The sequence below is a fragment of the Chiloscyllium plagiosum genome, unplaced genomic scaffold (assembly GCF_037043375.1).
Source record: "Chiloscyllium plagiosum isolate Xiang-an unplaced genomic scaffold, Cpla_swu_hap1 HiC_scaffold_9, whole genome shotgun sequence".
NCBI classification, from domain to species: Eukaryota; Metazoa; Chordata; class Chondrichthyes; order Orectolobiformes; family Hemiscylliidae; genus Chiloscyllium; species Chiloscyllium plagiosum.
This window is the reverse complement of record NW_028270147.1, coordinates 73,649,758-73,667,804: the sequence shown is the minus strand read 5'-3', so window position 1 is coordinate 73,667,804 and position 18,047 is coordinate 73,649,758. Positions and strand designations below refer to the sequence as shown.

At 38.6% G+C, this 18,047-nt stretch overlaps 1 protein-coding gene across 3 annotated transcripts in view; it reads right to left on the bottom strand.

Annotated features, from left to right (window-relative positions):
- gpsm2 (G protein signaling modulator 2) overlaps positions 1 to 18,047 on the bottom strand; it is a 68,710-nt gene that overhangs the window by 37,601 nt on the left and 13,062 nt on the right. Inside the window, exons 2-5 of one of the 3 annotated variants that reach the window (XM_087990803.1) lie at positions 14,528 to 14,829; positions 3,279 to 3,350; positions 2,358 to 2,579; positions 615 to 750 (exon numbers count right to left, since the gene is read on the bottom strand). In XM_087990803.1, coding sequence (XP_087846929.1) covers positions 615 to 750; positions 2,358 to 2,579; positions 3,279 to 3,350; positions 14,528 to 14,586 — 489 coding nt within the window. In that variant the 5' untranslated portion in view covers positions 14,587 to 14,829. The remainder of the gene's footprint in view (positions 1 to 614; positions 751 to 2,357; positions 2,580 to 3,278; positions 3,351 to 14,527; positions 14,830 to 18,047) is intronic. The other 2 variants (XM_043699722.2, XM_043699723.2) reach the window with 2 other exon arrangements.

Below are 18,047 nucleotides of genomic sequence, written 5' to 3'. Positions count from 1 at the left end.
AAAGGTTTAGTCAAGGGCATGTTGCATAAATTATTGCTTGAGTATTGAAAGGGTGATCTAACTGGATTGTTCATATAGCAGATACAGGGTCTCTCTCTCTCTTCTGATGGAGAATCCAGAATAAAGATCATGGTCCTAAAATTAGAGCTAGGATGGGATGATGTCAAGGTGTTCTCATTTATATTAAGGATAGTAGAAATCTGGAGCTCTTCTCGACAAAGCAATTGAGATTAACAGATCTATGTGAGTTAAAGATTATAGTAGTACAAGTCAAGAGTACTGTGTGAAGTTAAAATACAGATCAGCCATAATCTAACTGAATAATCGAATACATTCAAGATACTAAAGTCAAGAGGAGGGGTTGAGAAGGAGAATCCTTCACAGTAATCTAAGCCAGTGCAGAGAATTTAACTCACATTGTTGGCATCATTCTGTGTTGCAAATCAGCCATCTAGTCAACCAAGCTAACTGACCCTGCTGAATAATCAGGGCCCACACATCATTAACAAAATAATATTATAGAATATGCTAAAGCAATTGATCACAAAAGCACAGAAAAAAAAGGTTAGCAAGTGAACTACTACCATGCACAATGAATTCTTCCAAACTATTACCTTATCACAGAGTTCCCTGGAAATGTCTAGATGTCTTTGACAGCAAACAACTGCTTCATCGAAGTGTCCTAAAACCTTGAAAGTATTGCCAAGGTTACCACTAGCTTTAGCTTCTCCCAGTCGATCACCAATTGTTCTGAAAAATTAAGCAAATGGTAATTTAAAACAAAAAGAAGCTAAGTTTTCTGCATCAAATCCTTTGATATTGATACTCCTTTATGCTTTCTAAATCCATCTGTACTAACTATTCCCTTTGTTCTACATGTACGTTTGATTTTTGTCAGCATGTAATATTTAATAAATCTGTAACTAACATTAATCAATTTTCAATGTGGAACTGATGCAGTTCATTAAACACATTTGATATCCTTTTCTGTTCTTCCTGCTTAAGTGTCCTTGCCCAAACTAAATAACATTGGGTTCTGCAATACTGTATGTATTAGCAGGTCTTTGGAATTCAACTGGATTGAAATAAAGGCTGAAGTTTTGGGCAATTTCTTCTCTTTTCATATGTTGACAGGCTAAATATATCCATTTATAATTTAGTATTTTGGACAAAATGGCTCATTTAGATCATAAAACTGAAACAAGAATAGCTTATGTGGAAAAACAACATAGGCTTCCAAAAAAATTGCAATTGCCATTTCATGTTTATTTCACTTCAGCAATAGAAGATTCAAAACTTGAAACTTAGATAGGTTATGCTGAGTTTCATACAGTTTAAGTTTACAGCACAATATTGACTCAGTTTTCTAAGCTGAGCAGTCATTAAAATGTTGTTAACTTAAACATAAATCGCATTATGCATCAGATAAAAAGCATGATCTTAAATCTCCCCTTTTGGTGGAAACCGGGTGCAGGTAAAATTAGAGCAGTAACTTACCTGTTCCACTAACAAAGATTTTTTTTAAGCATATCTTTCAAGCAGAATATCTATTTAAAGGCACAATCACACTTTAAACTAGGTGGCTCGGGCTCTAATGGTATCAACAGGGCTCAAGTAACGTTTTAACTCCATGTCTACGCAAGGAAAACATTGAGGGTATCTTGCCAGGCCAACTTCAAAACTAAAGTCAGCCTAGTACACCAAGTAATTTTAATTGTTCTTTCTATGGGAGCGAACAGGTGTAGTCTTCCAAGCCTCACCCCCTATGAAAACCTTGGGGCACCTCAGCCCTATTCTTTCCTTGCCATTCCCAACCCATCAACTGCAATCATTTTCCCCCACTGAACCAGCTACCTTGAAAGGTCCTTTAGGTTTCTGGCAGCAGTCTCTTACTGCAAAAAATTCCACTTGCCTACAGGGTTCAGGTGGAAAAACAGAAAGTAGGTATGCAGATGAATCTGGAGAATTAAAAGCTCATCTTGTAAAATGTTGGATGTTTTAGTGTTTACCTTGGTTTCCACCAATAGTCAAAAAGGAAACTAAATTTAAGTTGAAAGAGTGGGGTAGAGCAAATGTTTAATGGTTCACAGCAATATCTTAAAAGTGGAATCTATTGAAATACTGTTTGAACTGTCGTTAAAAAAAATCACAAATAAAATTAAAATACAGAAAACATTGAAACTGGTTTACAAGTAACAAAATTAATTTTGATATTCTTGCATAAAAATATTCATAACTATAAGGAATGAAATTCCAGCAGAATGTTTTTAACATAACTCCCCTCAAGAAAAAAGCTGAAATGAATGTGATAGTTTTGTATACACGGAGACTCAAGGTAAGGGAAAATGCATGCCTACCTTGCAAGAGTCAAATCATGATGGTGGTAGTCCAGTGCTTTTGAATAATCATGCAAGTAAAAGTAGGCATTTCCAAGCTGACTGTAGATGGCACTGAGGGTTCTCAGGTCCTCTGTTCCAACCTGAACAGCGGCTTCAAAAAATGACACCCCAGCTCGACAGTCTCCTGTTTTACATAGCCGTTCACCTTCTAAGGCCAATTCCAAGCAGGAAGCTTCCATTCTACAAAAATCACCATTAAAAGTAATCAATTCCATAACATGGCAACTTGAGACATCACAAAATTGTTTCATGAAACAACATGCATCAGTACAGCCATATAGAGTGTGGAAACTTATCTTGTTTTAGATTATTGTATAAATCAGAAGATAAGAAAGGCATGTAAGAAAGGCACTTATTACAATAATCATGAGGGACTTCAATATGCAGTAATATGCTGGGAAAATCAGGTTGGTAATGGAACTCAAGGAAAGGCATTCATGGAATGCCTGTGAGATGGTTTTTGGAGCAACTTGTGGTAGGGAACTGAGAAATGGCAGAAGGACTGAGTAGATTACTTTCCATCAGTTTTCACAGTGGAAGACACCAGCATACCAAACTTCAAGAGAGTCAGGGGCAGAGGAGAGCGTAGTGGCCATCATCAAGGAGAAGGTGCTGAAGCAGTTGAAAGATATGGAAGTGGATAAGTCACCCAGACCAGATGGACTCTACCCCAGAGTCTGAAGGAGATAGTGTGGAGACATAAGTGGTGATCTTTCAAGAATCACTGGAGTCATAGATTCAAAATCCCTGCAGTGTGGAAACAGGCCTGTCAGCCCAACAAGTTCACACTGACCCTCAACAGTAACCCACCCAGACCCATTCCCCTATTCTATTATCCTAATATTTACCCCCTAACTAATGCACATAATCTACACATACCTGAACACTGTAGACAATTTAGCATGGCCAGAGAGGTTTCCAGATGATTGGAAAATGGCAAACCTAACACTCCTGTTTAAGAGGAGGGAAGCAGAAGACAGAAAATTATAGGTCAGTTAGCCTGACCACAGTCATTGGTAAGATTTTACAGTCCATTATTAAGGATGAGATTGCAGAACACTTGGCAGTGCATGTAAAATAGGGCTGAGTCATCAGAGCTTTCTTTGTCAAAGGGAGGTCATGTCTGATAAATCTGTTAGAATTCTTTCAGGAAGTAACAAACAGGTTAGATAAAGGAGGACCAATGGACTTGATCTATTTGGATTTCCAGAAGGCCTGTGACAGGATGCCACACAGGAGGCTGATAAATAAGAGCCAGCTACATAAGAGCTCATGGTGCTTGGGGAAAGATACTGGCATTGATAGAGGATTGGCTGACTAGCAGAAGGCAGAGATTGGAGAAAAAATCTCTGGATCGGGATTAAGTAACTGAATGGATTGTTTGCAGATGACACAAAGGTGGGTAGAAGTTCAGGTAGTGTTGAGAAAGAGAGATGGTCTGCAGAAGGACTTGAACAGGTTAGGAGGGTGGGCAAAAAAGTGGCAAATTGACTTCAATGTGGGAAAGTGTGAGGTCATGCACTTTGGTAGGAAGAATGGAGGCATAGCTTAATTTCTAAATGGGGAAAGGCTTCAGAAATCTGAAGCACAAAGGGACTTGGGAGTCCAAGCTCAGGACTCCAAGGTTAATATGCAGGTTCAGTTTGCAGTTAGAAAGGCAATGATAGCTTTATTTCAAGAGGGCATGAACACAAGAGCAGAGATGTACTACAGGGGCATATAAGGCTCTGGTCAGATGACATTTCGAATATTGTGAGCAGTCTTGGGCCCTGTATTTAAGGAAGGATGTGCTAACCTTGGTAGGGGTCCATAAGACATTCAACAAGAATGATCCTGGTGCAGTAGTTGACAACTCTGGGTCTGTGCTCAATGGAGTTTAGAAGAAGGAGAGGAGATCTCATTGATACTTACAGAATATAGAGGCACCTGGATAGAGTGGACATGGAGATGTTTCCTCTAGTAGGAGAGCCTAGGACCCAAGGGCCTAGCATCAGAGTGAAGGGATGACCGCATAGCACTGAGACGAGGAGGAATGTATTTAACCAGAGGGTGGTGAGTCAGTGGAACACTATGGCAATGTGGACTGAGGAGTCCAAGTCATTGAATGCATTTACGACAGTTAGATAGGTTCTTGATTAGTAAGAGGATTAAGGGTTATGGGGAGAAAGCAGGAGAATGAGGTTGAGAAATATATCAACCATGATCAAATGGCGGAGCAAACTCCATGAGCCAAGTGCCTTAATTCTACACCCACATCATAGTGAAAAGATTGAAATGAAAACACATACTGAAAATATTGTGTTTGCAAACAATGAAGTTAGGGTAACTGGGAAGTCCAAGAGTAATTTTGCACTAATATACTTCTCCAAAATGGAAGTTAAAATTCAACTTGAAAGCCATGAAACTTCTTATAAGCTGCAATCAATCAGATTACACATGGAAGGAGAAAAGGATTTTACTTAATGAAAATTTCCAAAGGTGCCATTCCACCATAATAATAATTTAAGATGAGAAATTCTGGATTTTTAAAAACATTTTGTATATTTTGCAATATACAATTTCAAAACTCCAGCAAGACACTGACAGGATAAAGTATCATAAAATAATTGGCTTTCACTGCGCAAGTAATAAACAAATCTAGTTTTTAAATTAGTTAATAACTTAACACTATGTTCCTTTTATAGCCACAAAATCAAAGTTTAAGCTTGAACAGGATTGGCAAGTTTATACTTTAGCCAGAACATTTTCAAGAAATAAAAGTAGTCAGTAAAAGTTGGGATTATTAAAGGATTTGGTGCCTGTGCAATGTAGTTCTTAAACAGGGTTTCACTGTCATGTTGGGATCCATATAGAATATCTGGGGTCTGCAATGTTAAATGCTAATCAGGAGGCAGGAACAGAGGAGATTGATGGTTTGATCCAAGGGGAGCTCAAAAGGTCAGGCAAACAGCAATGTTAAACAGTCCCACCTCCCTCACCAATATCTGTAAACAGGTTTGTTCACCTAAAAATGTTATTAAGCCACAATTTTCATGTCATATTGAGTAGTTAATTAGATATAACGTCATAATTTGGGTCAATATATAATTGCGAAACCATTTAAAATAGAGATCTAAACTAAAATAACAACGAGGGGGACACTTGAACTGCAAGCCTACACACTGGCACAGAACAGCCAGATTAACAATTCTATTCTTTCAGCAGCTAGTATTTAGTAATAGCTTCCTTGACAGCTTTCTGGACAGAATAGTTTCTAAGAGCAGTAAAACAGCTATCTTCAATGAGGATGAGAACAAGTAGCAGTTTGTGAATACCAAAACAGTTGCAGATTTTACCATTATCAAGGCAAGATAACAGCATGGATTTATGCTATTAACGTATCTGCTTCTTTTTACAGATATCTATGTGAATTATAATTCAGGATTAACGTGAAAAATAAAATATGAAAACCCCCAGTTCACAACAGTGAAGATTATGAACTGTTTCTTACATTTAGGATTGCATGCAGTAACTGTGTAATTACAAACAACTATTTTGAACAATACTGAAAAAGGTAACAACTACAAGGATATGGACATCCTTGTTTTTGTTGACCTAAACAACACAAATGAGAAAGAAAGTATATGATTATTGTTCTTCCTCTCATAATGCAACAACTTTGCCAAATATTGACCAGCTACAACAGATTCTGCAGTGTCATTAAAATGTACATTCTAATTTGTTTCAGATTCCACTGGTTTGCATACAGGACATTTAGAACAACAATAAAGATTTAAAGGTTAAACTTATTAAAATATGTTTTCACCACCTCAAAATACTGGTAAGCTAATATTTACACAACAGGGAAAAGAAAGGTTGTTTACTATTATTAACACATTAAAACATATCTAGGAAGGCTGGCATATATTTCATGTATATAGAACAGGTAATGACAAAATTCTCAAGACTCGACAATAGTGGCAGAAGGGAGTCACCTGGAAGCTGAGTATAGCAGTACAGGCAGTCCTTGGGTTATGAATGGGCTCCATTCTGGAGGTAGTTTACAAGTTGATTTGTACACAAGTCGGAACATAATGCAGGATAATATAGTCATTTTTCATACAACGAACCATGCGAATGTTCGATCATCTGATGAAGGAGCAGCACTCTGAAAGCTTGTGATATCAAATAAACTTGTTGGACCATAACCTGGTGTTGTGTGACTTCTGACCTTGTCCACCCTCGTCCAACATCAGCATCTCCACATCATTCACACATCTGACGTTAGTAAATTGGGAGCTTCCTATATATAATGATATAGCCAGGATTGTGGAATGACCATTTGTAGATTGTAAAAATAAGTCGTTACTAAAAGCCTTCAAAAATCAGTAGAACTACACTGTGTATGGCACATTCCATACTATGGTCAGGAAGATTGAAGTTTTTGAAGGGGTGACCAGGTGTGTAGATGAGGGCAATGCTTTTGATGCGGATCTACTTGGACCTCAGTAAAGCTTTTGATAAGGTCACACATGGGATACTGATAACAAAGGTAAGAGTCCATGGGTTTCCAAAACAATTTGGCAAATTGGATTCACAACTGACTGACTGGAAGGAAGAAGAGGATGATTGTTGAGTGATGTTTTTCTGAGTAGACGTCTGTGCACAGTTGGGTCTCACAGGAGTCAGTATCAGTGTCCTCACTGTTTATGGTTTATATAAATGACTTAGGCATGAATGTAGGAGGGCTGCACAGTAAGTTTGCAAATGAATCAAAAATTGGTTGGGTGGTAAATTAAGTGAAGGACAATCTTAGATTACAGGAGGATATAATTGGGCTGGTCAGATGGGCTGATCAGCGGCAAATGGAATTAAATCCAGATACATCCAAGATGCTGCCCTTGGGCAGGGCAAACAAAGCAGGAAAACACACGATGAATGGGGAGACCCTGAGGGACCTTGGTGTGTATGTTCACCAATCCCTTAAGGAATCAGGACAGGTGAATAAGGTAATTAAGAAAGCAGATGGTACATTTGCCTTTATTAGCTGATGCTTAGAGTTTAAGAGCAGAGGGGTTATACTAAAACTGTATAAAATCTTGGGTAATCTACAGATGGAGTACGTTGTGCAGTTCTGAAATCTATATCATAGGAGGGATGTGATAGCATTGGTGAGAGTGCAGAGGAGATTTACTAGAATGTTGCCTGGACTGGAGAGTTTCAGTTATGAAGAGAGATTGGAGATTGGCTGTTTTCTTTAGAGCTGACCGGAAATTAATTGTCAGGAAAAGTAAACCTAATTCACATTTTAAGAATGTTATCATTTGGCTTCAGATAGTTTCTTTGGACAGGACACATGTAGCTGGAGAAGCAGCTAAAAGTTTACTAATGCTAAAAAAGGTAAACTGTATTGTTTAACGCCAAGTTCCTATACATACTTTAGAACCTTTCTGGGCTATGTTCAATGGCTCCTAAAAATTGAGATTATAATGTTTTCTTAATTCCGCCCCATTGTTTCCAATGCAAGATAGCACTTCAACACTGTAATGCATGCTTTTTGCAGGTTAACTGTGTAATTGAGGCAGATGGAACTTCATGGAAGGGCCAAGGATGTTGCACTGGTCACCTTGTGGGAGGTGACAAGAGATCTGGTCAAGGTAATGGGATCATTGTCCTTTTGAAGAAAGGGGAGACCACACCATCTCCTGAGCCTGTTCTACCTTTCAATAAGATCATGGCCAATCTGATTATTACACACACTCACCTACCCTCCAATAATCTTTCACCCTCTTGCTTATCATAATTCCTCCACCTCTGCCTTAAAAATATTCAAAGATTCCGCATCCACCACTTCTTCAAGAAGAGTTTCAAATATTCATGAATGCCTGACAAAAAAAAATCATCTATCTTGAATGGGTGACACTTCATTTTTAAAACAATAACCCACAATTATACACTCTCCCACATGTGGAAAGGGAATTTCCACATCCAGCCCTCAGGATTGTTTATGTATCAAAACAAATCATTGCTTATTCTTTTAAACACCAGCAGATACAAGCCTAGCCTGTCCAATTTTCCTAAAAGACAATCATGCATTCCAGGTATTAGTCTAGCATAGTAAGAGAGAATTTATAAACATTTAGAGAGGCAATAATTGCTTCGAGATAGCATGATTTTGTGCAAGGAAAATCATGTCTCACAAACTTGATTAAGCTTTTTTGAGGAAGCTACCAAAAAGATTGATGAGGGCAGAGCAATAGACATAGTTTACTTGGACTTCAGAAAAGCCTTTGACAAGGTTTGACATGGTAAACTAATTAGAAACATTAGGTCACATGGGATTCGGGGTGAACTTGCCAATTGGATACATAATTGGCTTAACAGCAGGAGACAGTGACAATAGGAACTTGCGTTTCGGACTGGAGACCTGTCATCAATGGTGTTCCACAAGGATCAGTTCTGGGTCCTCTTTTGTTTGTCATTTTAGAAAAATGATTTTGATGAGCATACAGAAGGCATGGTTACTAAGTTTGTGGACAACACGAAAATTGGTGGCATAGTAGACAATGAAGAAGGTTTTCTTGATCAAATGGGTCAATGGGCTGAAAAATGGCAAATGCAGTTCAAATCAGATAAATGTGAGGTATTTTGGTACAACAAACAGGGGTGAGACTTATACAATTAATGGTGGGGCTTTGGGTACTGTTGTAAAACAGAAGCACTTAAGGGATTAGGTGCATATTTTTTTTGAAGTTTAGATCACAAAAAGACAAGGTGGTTAAAAAGACATTTAGCACTCATGCCTTCATTTTTCAGTCCTTTGGAGTACATGAGTTGGGATGTCATGATGAGGTTGTACAGGGCATTGATGAGGCCTCTTTTGGGAGTACTATGCCTAGTTCTAGTCGCCCTATTATAGGAAGGATTTTATTAAGCTAGAGGAGGTTCAGAAAAGTTCTATTAGAAAGTTGCCAGGTATAGATGGCTAGATAAGCTGGCACTTTTTTTTAAACTGGAGCGTAGGATGTTCAGAGGTGACTTTATTGAGGTTTATAAAGGTCATGAGGGGTGTACATAGGATAAATGGTAGGTGTCCTTTTCCTTGGATTGGGGATTTCAAGACAAGGGGGCACATCTGTAAGGTGGGAGGAATGAGATTTAAAAGAGACATGAGAGACAATTTTTATTTTTTGCACAAAAGGTGTGTGGAAAGAACTTCCTGAGGAGCTGATGGGTATGGGCAGGTTTGCAATGTTTAAAAGGCATGAATTGGAAAGGCTTGGAGGAATATGGGTCAGGAACAGGCAAGTGGAGACTAGTTTAGTTTGGGATTATGTTTTGCATGGTTTGGTTGGACCAAAGGGTCTGTTTCCAACCTGTATGACTCCGTAAAAGAGATCCTCCAGCAAAGCTTTGCAAAGGCAGTGCAACCAGATAGCCACAGCTGCCAGAGAACTTGAATTCGATGCTACAAGGTTCAACAATGGCACACAAGTGAATTCATCTTCAAATGCCATTGCCTACAAACTGCAACCCTCATCTCTTATGATGCAGAAGATACCATCCATTTTATTCACATACAATCTCTACCAATTATTACTTCTTCAGCTTACTTTTATACATTATTATAAGCTTTATACCCATATCTCAACTTGTATACACTACCAGCTATTCAAACACAACAACCAAAAGGATTGCACTACATTCAGACACGCCTCCCTGTTTTTCAAGGACAAGGTCATCTAACTTTCCATTTTCCCCATGAGAGATACTATTTTATATATTTCCAGGAATTTGTAGATTTGCCTTATAAATGGTGAGAACTAAATTTAGTGGTGTATTTTAGCTGGAAAGAGCGTGTACAAAGAAAACTACAATTCCTTAGCAACAGTTGGTCAAGCTCAGGAGTATCATTGAACAGCTACACAACCTTCATCCATGTTTTATATATTCAATAAATATTTTAAAAATATTGTTTAATAATATTGTATTACACTTTAATCTATTTCATCAAATGGAATGATACTACTTGTATATTTAAAGCAATAAAAAAATTAGTATCTGGTAGACATTGAAGGTCGAGTCTCAATCTATACAATTTTCTTGCTTGTTATTTAATTTTTCCACTTTAAAAATTCAAAATGTTAATTTAACTTGAGATCACAAGACTCTCTCTTGTAGGTTGTGTATTTCAAAAAGAAAAATCAAATCACTCCAGAGACAAGCAAAATTGCATTTGGTCATATTGGTTTAACAATAAAGCCAGGAATCAGAAACCTATGTCTTTTCACTGGGAATTTTGCCTGGGTAAAAACTACAAAACCTGCAGTAAACAACATTTTAAAAACTTGATGTTGCATAATTTTACTTTAATTTCACAGCAGTAAACCCTTATGGTAGCCTCTGTCAATTCCTTTGGATTGTCATCATACATGGCAATAAATACGGTTTGTTTTCTTCTTCCATCATTGTAAACATTCATTGAACCGAAAATGAAAGCAACTCCAAATCACACATCTGTTTAGATGAAGTATTCCATGATACACACACATCCACAACTAATTGTTGTTAATTATCAATAGAGTCAGAAAAAGATAAAAAGCACTAGAACAGGCCCTTTGGCCCAACTCATCTATGTCCACCAGGTTTCCTAAACTGAACTAGTCCCATTTGTTGGTGTTTGACCAATATGCCTCTAAACCATTCCAATCCATGTACCTGTCTAAATGTCTTTTAAATGTTATAATTGTACCTGCCTCTACCACTCCATCTGGTAGCTCGTTCCATATATACACCACCCTATGTGAAAAAGTTGCACCCAAGGTCCTTTTTAAATCTTTCCCCTCCCATCTTAAACCTTTGTCCTTTGGTTTTGGCTCCTCTACTGTGGCAGGGATAAGATGTCAGTGACAACAATCACCAGGCACCACCACAGTGGCCTCAACAAAAGTACCGTGGATCATTTTGGTAGGCTGGACAAAAGTGTGAAGTGGCAAGCCTTAGGGGGATTGATTGGGCTCAGTCGAGGGTATGGTGGTAATTCAAGGTTGTGGGTGGGATCATGTCGTGATGGGCTGTGCAAGAGTTGCCAAGTAGAAAAAGGAACATGTAGGTTCAGAGGTATCCTTGACTATGCTGAGCCTGCAACTTGCGATGCCAAGGGTGACCTGCATTTCCTTCCATATTCTAACTATAAAATACAAACAGAAAATGACTAAGTTGCACATGGAGTGGCAGGAATCAGGCTTTTTTTTTAAATCAGGAGTTTCACTTCTGAAAGATGGGAGTCAATTCAAGAGGCACTGAGTCAATTATTACTTGCAGTCCTTTGCAACTATATCACTGTGCATGTGAAATGCATGCGGTATACACCTGTTGGGTATGCAAACCCTGGTCACAAGTGATATTGACCATGTCATTGTTCACTACAGATTGAATATAATCATCTCTGTGAACGGAAATGATCACAAGCGACCTTAAAAGGAGATACCTGCAGGCCACAAAACAAAGTAGGGCAGGCTTTCATAGGCTGTACAAGGCACCAATTTGATTTCCTATCACTTTAAAGTGCAAGTAATCTGCAATGTGCTCTTATATGCAATGTGGCACAGAAAAGGTATCATGACTCATGCAGCACTACAATTTCCCAAATGTCTTTGCAATATGACTGCTGCTACATTCATCAGAATAAAGTACAAGTACCATATACAGGCATGCCATAGCCCTCCTTGTCAGAGTGGTTCATGTCTCATGAATGGAGGAGTATGTCAAACAGGCATTTATGAGTGATGAGAAGGCTACCCATTCACAGCAGTGAGGACCTTTCAGTTTCTTATGTTTGCCACATAGGTTCATTGCAAGATTCACTGATGGATTCAGCCAAAATAGGACACAATGCAAGAAAAGCATAAAGAAATGGAGGAACAAATGCACCAGCAAGACCAAGACTGGCAACAACTGTGAGCAGATGTTTAACAGCCTTCACATGAAAGATTGAAACTGAAGGACACTTTATGACATGCAAGTAGGCCAAAGCATCTTGTCCTCAATGCCATTTCCTCTGAATGATCAAGGCAAAAATCACTGAGAATGCACACTGAGAACATCCCAGACACTGACACAGAATTACACTAACTGCTGAAACATGACTCATGACCTGAAGGAATGGTGACAGTTGTATTGAAGTTTTATGCAACTGGCTCCTTGGACACTGGTGTGGGTTGTCTCAATCATCCATCCACAAACATATGAGGATCACTGGAGTCGAAATGTAAAGCCATTTGTAACAAATTACACACCATTCCTTCTTGTTTTCCCATGTCAAGGTTAGTGCTGCAGCTGACTTCTCCCAAGTGCACAGAGAAGGTCCCATATTTTAAAATTATTGGTGGAAACTCTGCTCATATCAGTGCAACATGGACATCTACTTGGGAAGAGTGAGAAAATATAGTGCTCACAGCCCTTTCTACTGACCACAGCAACATAAAATAACTCAAAAGCTGCCAGGGATTTCAGCATTCCAAGTCAAGCAAACTTTGCTTCCACCATTTAGAAAGTCTTGTCTCTGCTTTCTATTGGCATATCAGCAATACAACAGACCCCAACATATGATTAAAGAAGGATCAAGACTACATGTTCCATTCCTTTGACAATGGAGATGGTTTGAGCATTGTAGCTTACATGGCAAAAATATAAAAGCTGAGCATAATTCTCAGACCTCCTGCAGCATTTCCAACTTCTGAAATTATGCTGGGAATGCCTGTACAAATTTCAGACCAGTCTTTAATTTACCTAAATTCCTATGATGCAGCCAAGTAATTTGATGCTGGATTCACTACCCTATTTTCTCAGGAACTTAATAGGCGGTAATATCTGCTTCTATTTTTTAATTGAAATTATACAATCTTAAAAAGAAAGCACCTGTACATATTTGATGCCATGCACAAGATATGATTTGGAGAAAAGACAAAAACCTTTCAGAATATATTTAATAAAGGTAAAGAGAACTAACGATAATAAAGTCGATCCCCTATGTTTGGCCAAAAAAATCTGGAATTTTCCATATATCTCATGTTAATAGTCAACCCTAGCTCTTCATAGATAACAGATCAATATTTGAGAGTCAAGGTATTATTCTGTACATAAATGTTACAATGAGGAAATGAAATGTTTTTGTGCTATTATGCATTTTTATGTACAATGTTAGGCTACGGGTTTCTTATGAATGAGCACTATAATTAGTATAATTAGTATGATACAAAGTTTACCACACCATCATTTCCTACAAGATAGGCCTATATGCATTTACTTCACTGTAATTACCATACAGCTGTTGACAATTTCTCACGGCTACAATGATCGGTGAAACTGTAGGAGAGTAAAATGCCCGATAACTTTCAGAAATAAAAGCTTAAAATGCTGGTTTTAAAAACTAAAACAACAGTAGATGAGAGAAAATGAAGGGAAATGGAAGAATTTAGTGTGAACATTTAAGACGCATCAGATCAGAGTCAGGTTGTGTGCAGCTCAGTTTCCCTGTAGAACTCATGAAATTACTGTAATTGGTTGTGTCTTTTTTCTTTAATTAGAGATCAATTGGGCTTCTGCTAATGATATGTTTTTGGACTGTAGCATGAATTTCAATGCCTTAAAAGTAGAATTCATGCAATAATTGACCCCATAAATTTAACCTTAAAAAATAATCCAAAAAATCTGACTTTCACACATGTACATCCAGTCATAAGTAGGGAAAAAAAATACTTTGATTTGCATTTTTTGACTTTTGTAGTTTATTGGATTTTTGTCCAGATTTACAGATTTCCATATTTCCACATTTTTACTATAAGAGACAATGCACATTCTTAGAGGACTAGTTGGCTTAATTGGCTGGATCAGGCTGATGTCCATAGCTCAGGATTTGATCCCCATTTTGGCTGGAGTGGTGGAAATTAACTCAGTGTGATTCAAATTCCTAAGGGAAGAATCAAGGGATACAAGATTCTTCTTTAAAATAGTGCTTTTTAACATTGCTAAGTTATTTAAAAAGATAAATGTTTAATTGTTTTACCAATATAGGCCAAAATTGAATGAAAACATTCAAACAAGTTTATATAATTTACAAGTTAAACAAAAAATTGAAGAATTCCTACCTGTATCGGATATGATAAGGGTGCTCACGCAGGCTAACCAAAATATTATTTGCATCCATTCAGTTGCGTCATATGACATCACTCAACATATCCACTGTTGGCTCCAGAAGGACGTTAATTCCTATTTTAGTTTAAAATTCAATTAATGTCCACAGATTACCTATGCATGACAGCTTCAGGAATTCCGACTACATTGTGGGCTCTTTTCCCATTTTTTTCTAGTTCCTGAAGATCATAGTTATTTCAGATCACAAAACATCTTGTGATTTTTTAATAATGGCCCCAGATTCTTCAACTGTAACCTACAAAAGAAAACATAGGAACATTTGCATGATAGCTCATAAAATATACAGCTTATTTGTATAAACTTTAATGATTGCTTTTATCTAGTGACAATTTCCAACGAAGACAGAAATTCCATGCAAACAAAGAAAATACAGGAAACAATTAGAAGAAGGAGTACGCCATTCAAAAGCACTCACTGCCTCAAATCTGCTCCACCATTTGATAATATCAGGCTTGATCAGATTGTGGACTCGATACGACTTCCTCTCCATTCCCTATGCCCGCTGGGCCCTTTGCCAATTCTGATGAAGGGCTTTTGCCCGAAACGTCGATTTTCCTGCTCCTCGGATGCTGCCTGGCTTGCAGTGCTTTTCCAGCACCTCTCTGATCTAAACCCTTTGTCAATTGAGACTATCCAACTCAGCCTTGCAAATATTCAATAAGCCTCCTTCAATTGCCCTCTGGGAGGAAGAATTCCAAGCACTCATGATCTCAGAGAAAACAAAGGCTCATTTCCACTTTAAATCAGAGACCCCTTATCTTCTAAATCATAGAATCCCTGTAGTGTGGAAACAGGCCCTTCAGCCCAACAAGTCCACACTGACCCTCAGAAGAGTGACCCACCTAGACCATTCCTCTACTACTCTGCATTTACCCCAGACTAATTCATCTAACCTCAAAATCCCTGAATACCATGGGCAATTTAGCATGGTCAATTCACCTAAACTGCACATCATTGAATTGTCCCGAAGTACCCGCAGACACGGGGAGAATGTGCAAACTCCATACAGACAGTCGCCAGAGGCTGGAATCGAATCCGGGTTACTGTCGCTGAGGCGACAGTGCTAACCACTCAACCACTGTGCTGTCCTAAATTAAATCCTTTAGTTTTAGTCTTTCAGCATCCACGCTGTTAAGTCTCCTCAAGATCTACATGTTCTAATAAAGATTACTTCTTGTTCTTCTAAACTCAAGTTTGCCAAGTAAGTAAAGTTACTAAACAAAGGCACAGCAAACAGGAGAAAGTAAGGACTGCAGATGCTGGAGATCAGAGTGAAAAAGTGTGGCACTGGAAAAGCACAGCAGGTCAGGCAGCATTTGAGGAGCAAGAGAATCGATGTTTCAGGCATAAGCACTTCATTGGGGTGGTGGTTGTGGTGGTAGTGGTGGGGGCAGTGGGGGAGTGGGAGATGAATAGCTGGGCAGGTAATAGGTACATGCAGGTGGGGGTTGATGGTGATAGGTCAGAGGGGAGGGTGGAGCAGTTAGACGAGAAGGAGGGTGGACAGGTAGCACAGTTCAAGAGGGCGATGCCGAGTTGGAGGGTTGGGTCTGGGCTGAGGTGGGGGCAGGGGAGATGAGGAAACTGGTGCAATTGAGGTTGATGTTGTGGTTGAATGAGAATTCATACAGGTGTGGAAACTGGCCCTTCAGCCCAACAAGTCCACACCAACCCTCCTAAAGGTAGCCCACTCAGACCTATTCCCCTATTACTCTACATTTCCCTCTGACTAATGCACCTAACCTAACATCCCTGAACACTATGGGCAATTTAGCATTTAACCTGCACATCTTTGGACTGTGGGAGCAAACCGGAACACCTGGAGAAAACCCAGGCAGACATGGGAAGAATGTGCAAACTCCACACAGGCAGTCGTGCGAAACTCGAATCAGACCTGGGTCCCTGGCTCTGTGAGGCAACAGTGCTAACCACTAAGCCACCGTTCGCCATTGGTTGGAAGATGAGGCGTTCTTCCTCCAGGCATCAGATGGCTTAGATTTGGCGGTGGAGGCAACCCATGACTTGCATCTCCTTGGATTTGGCAAGCAGCACAACCTTTACTTAATTAAAAGGATCCCAGCAAAAAGCCACCATTTAGTTGTTGAAACTTATCCATCCTTCATTTAAAAATGGCAGTTATAACTGGCCTAAAAATGACAATTATCCTATGAATGACATTACAGCAAGATTTGTGCTATAGTCCATTCATAGTTCAAGAGATATATTGCAGAAACTTATATAATTCTATTTTAAATTTTACTGCTTAAATTCCTAACAACCCAAAATGAAGATCCTCCTAATGATGTGTGTAATCCAGGCCTAAAATGTATAGCTAAAAAAATTCAAAAGTAAAAGGGGATTCTGCCAGTTGGAATCTTCATGTTCCAAAATCAAGTTACTTTCTTTGATGAGCATCGAGCACATTTCTCAAAGCGGAAAATTCAACTAGTTAATTTTATTTTCACATTGTAAAATAACTCTGACAATCAGATAGCTTTGTATGTGTTGTGATTTCTTTACAGTAAACGTCATAGCCAAAAATATGCTTGAGAAATTGAATCTAATTGAACTATTTGCTTGAATCAATTAACTTTAACATTGATTATGGATGAAATTATACTAATTTTTCATATCTTCTTCATTGCAATGTCTGAATAGTGCAGGAAACTGCAACCACTACTTTCAATTTTACCTAAAAAGATTGTTACTTAAATATCTAGTAGGTGTTACAATCTTGTTACCATGTCAGGGATGGTGGAAAGTGGTAATGTCACTGAACCACTATCTAACCTAAAGACACAGACTAATGGTCTGGGGGTGTGGAATCAAATCACACCATAGCAGCTGACTGAATTTCAGATTTTAAAACAGTGAATTAAATTCTAAGTTAATTTCTTTATTGATAAAACTTTCAATTTTGCTGAAGAAAGAATCTAGTTGGTTCACTAATGTCCTTTAAGTAAGAAAATCTGCCATCCTTGGCCACCATGCAACTCCAAGCCCACAGCAATTTGGTTAACTCTTAAATGCACACAGAAATGGCCTAGCAGGCAATTAGGGATGGGCAACAAATACTTGCTTTGCCAATGACGCCAACAGCGCATGATTTTGTCTAAATTGTCACTTTGTTTTATAGTTGAAACTTTATTGCTGGAACAGCACAGCAGGTCAGGCAGCATCCAGGGAACAGGAGATTCGACGTTTCGGGCACAGGCCCTTCTTCAGGAAGAAGGCCTGTGCCCGAAACGTCGAATCTCCTGTTCCCTGGATGCTGCCTGACCTGCTGTGCTGTTCCAGCAATAAAGTTTCAACTTTGATCTCCAGCATCTGCAGACCTCACTTTCTCCACTTTGTTTTATAGTGTAATACTTGTCAAACACACAAATGATGCTAGTTCAAAAATGTTTGTATTAAATGTACATTTCAAAGTACAGTATATTCTCCTGAATTATG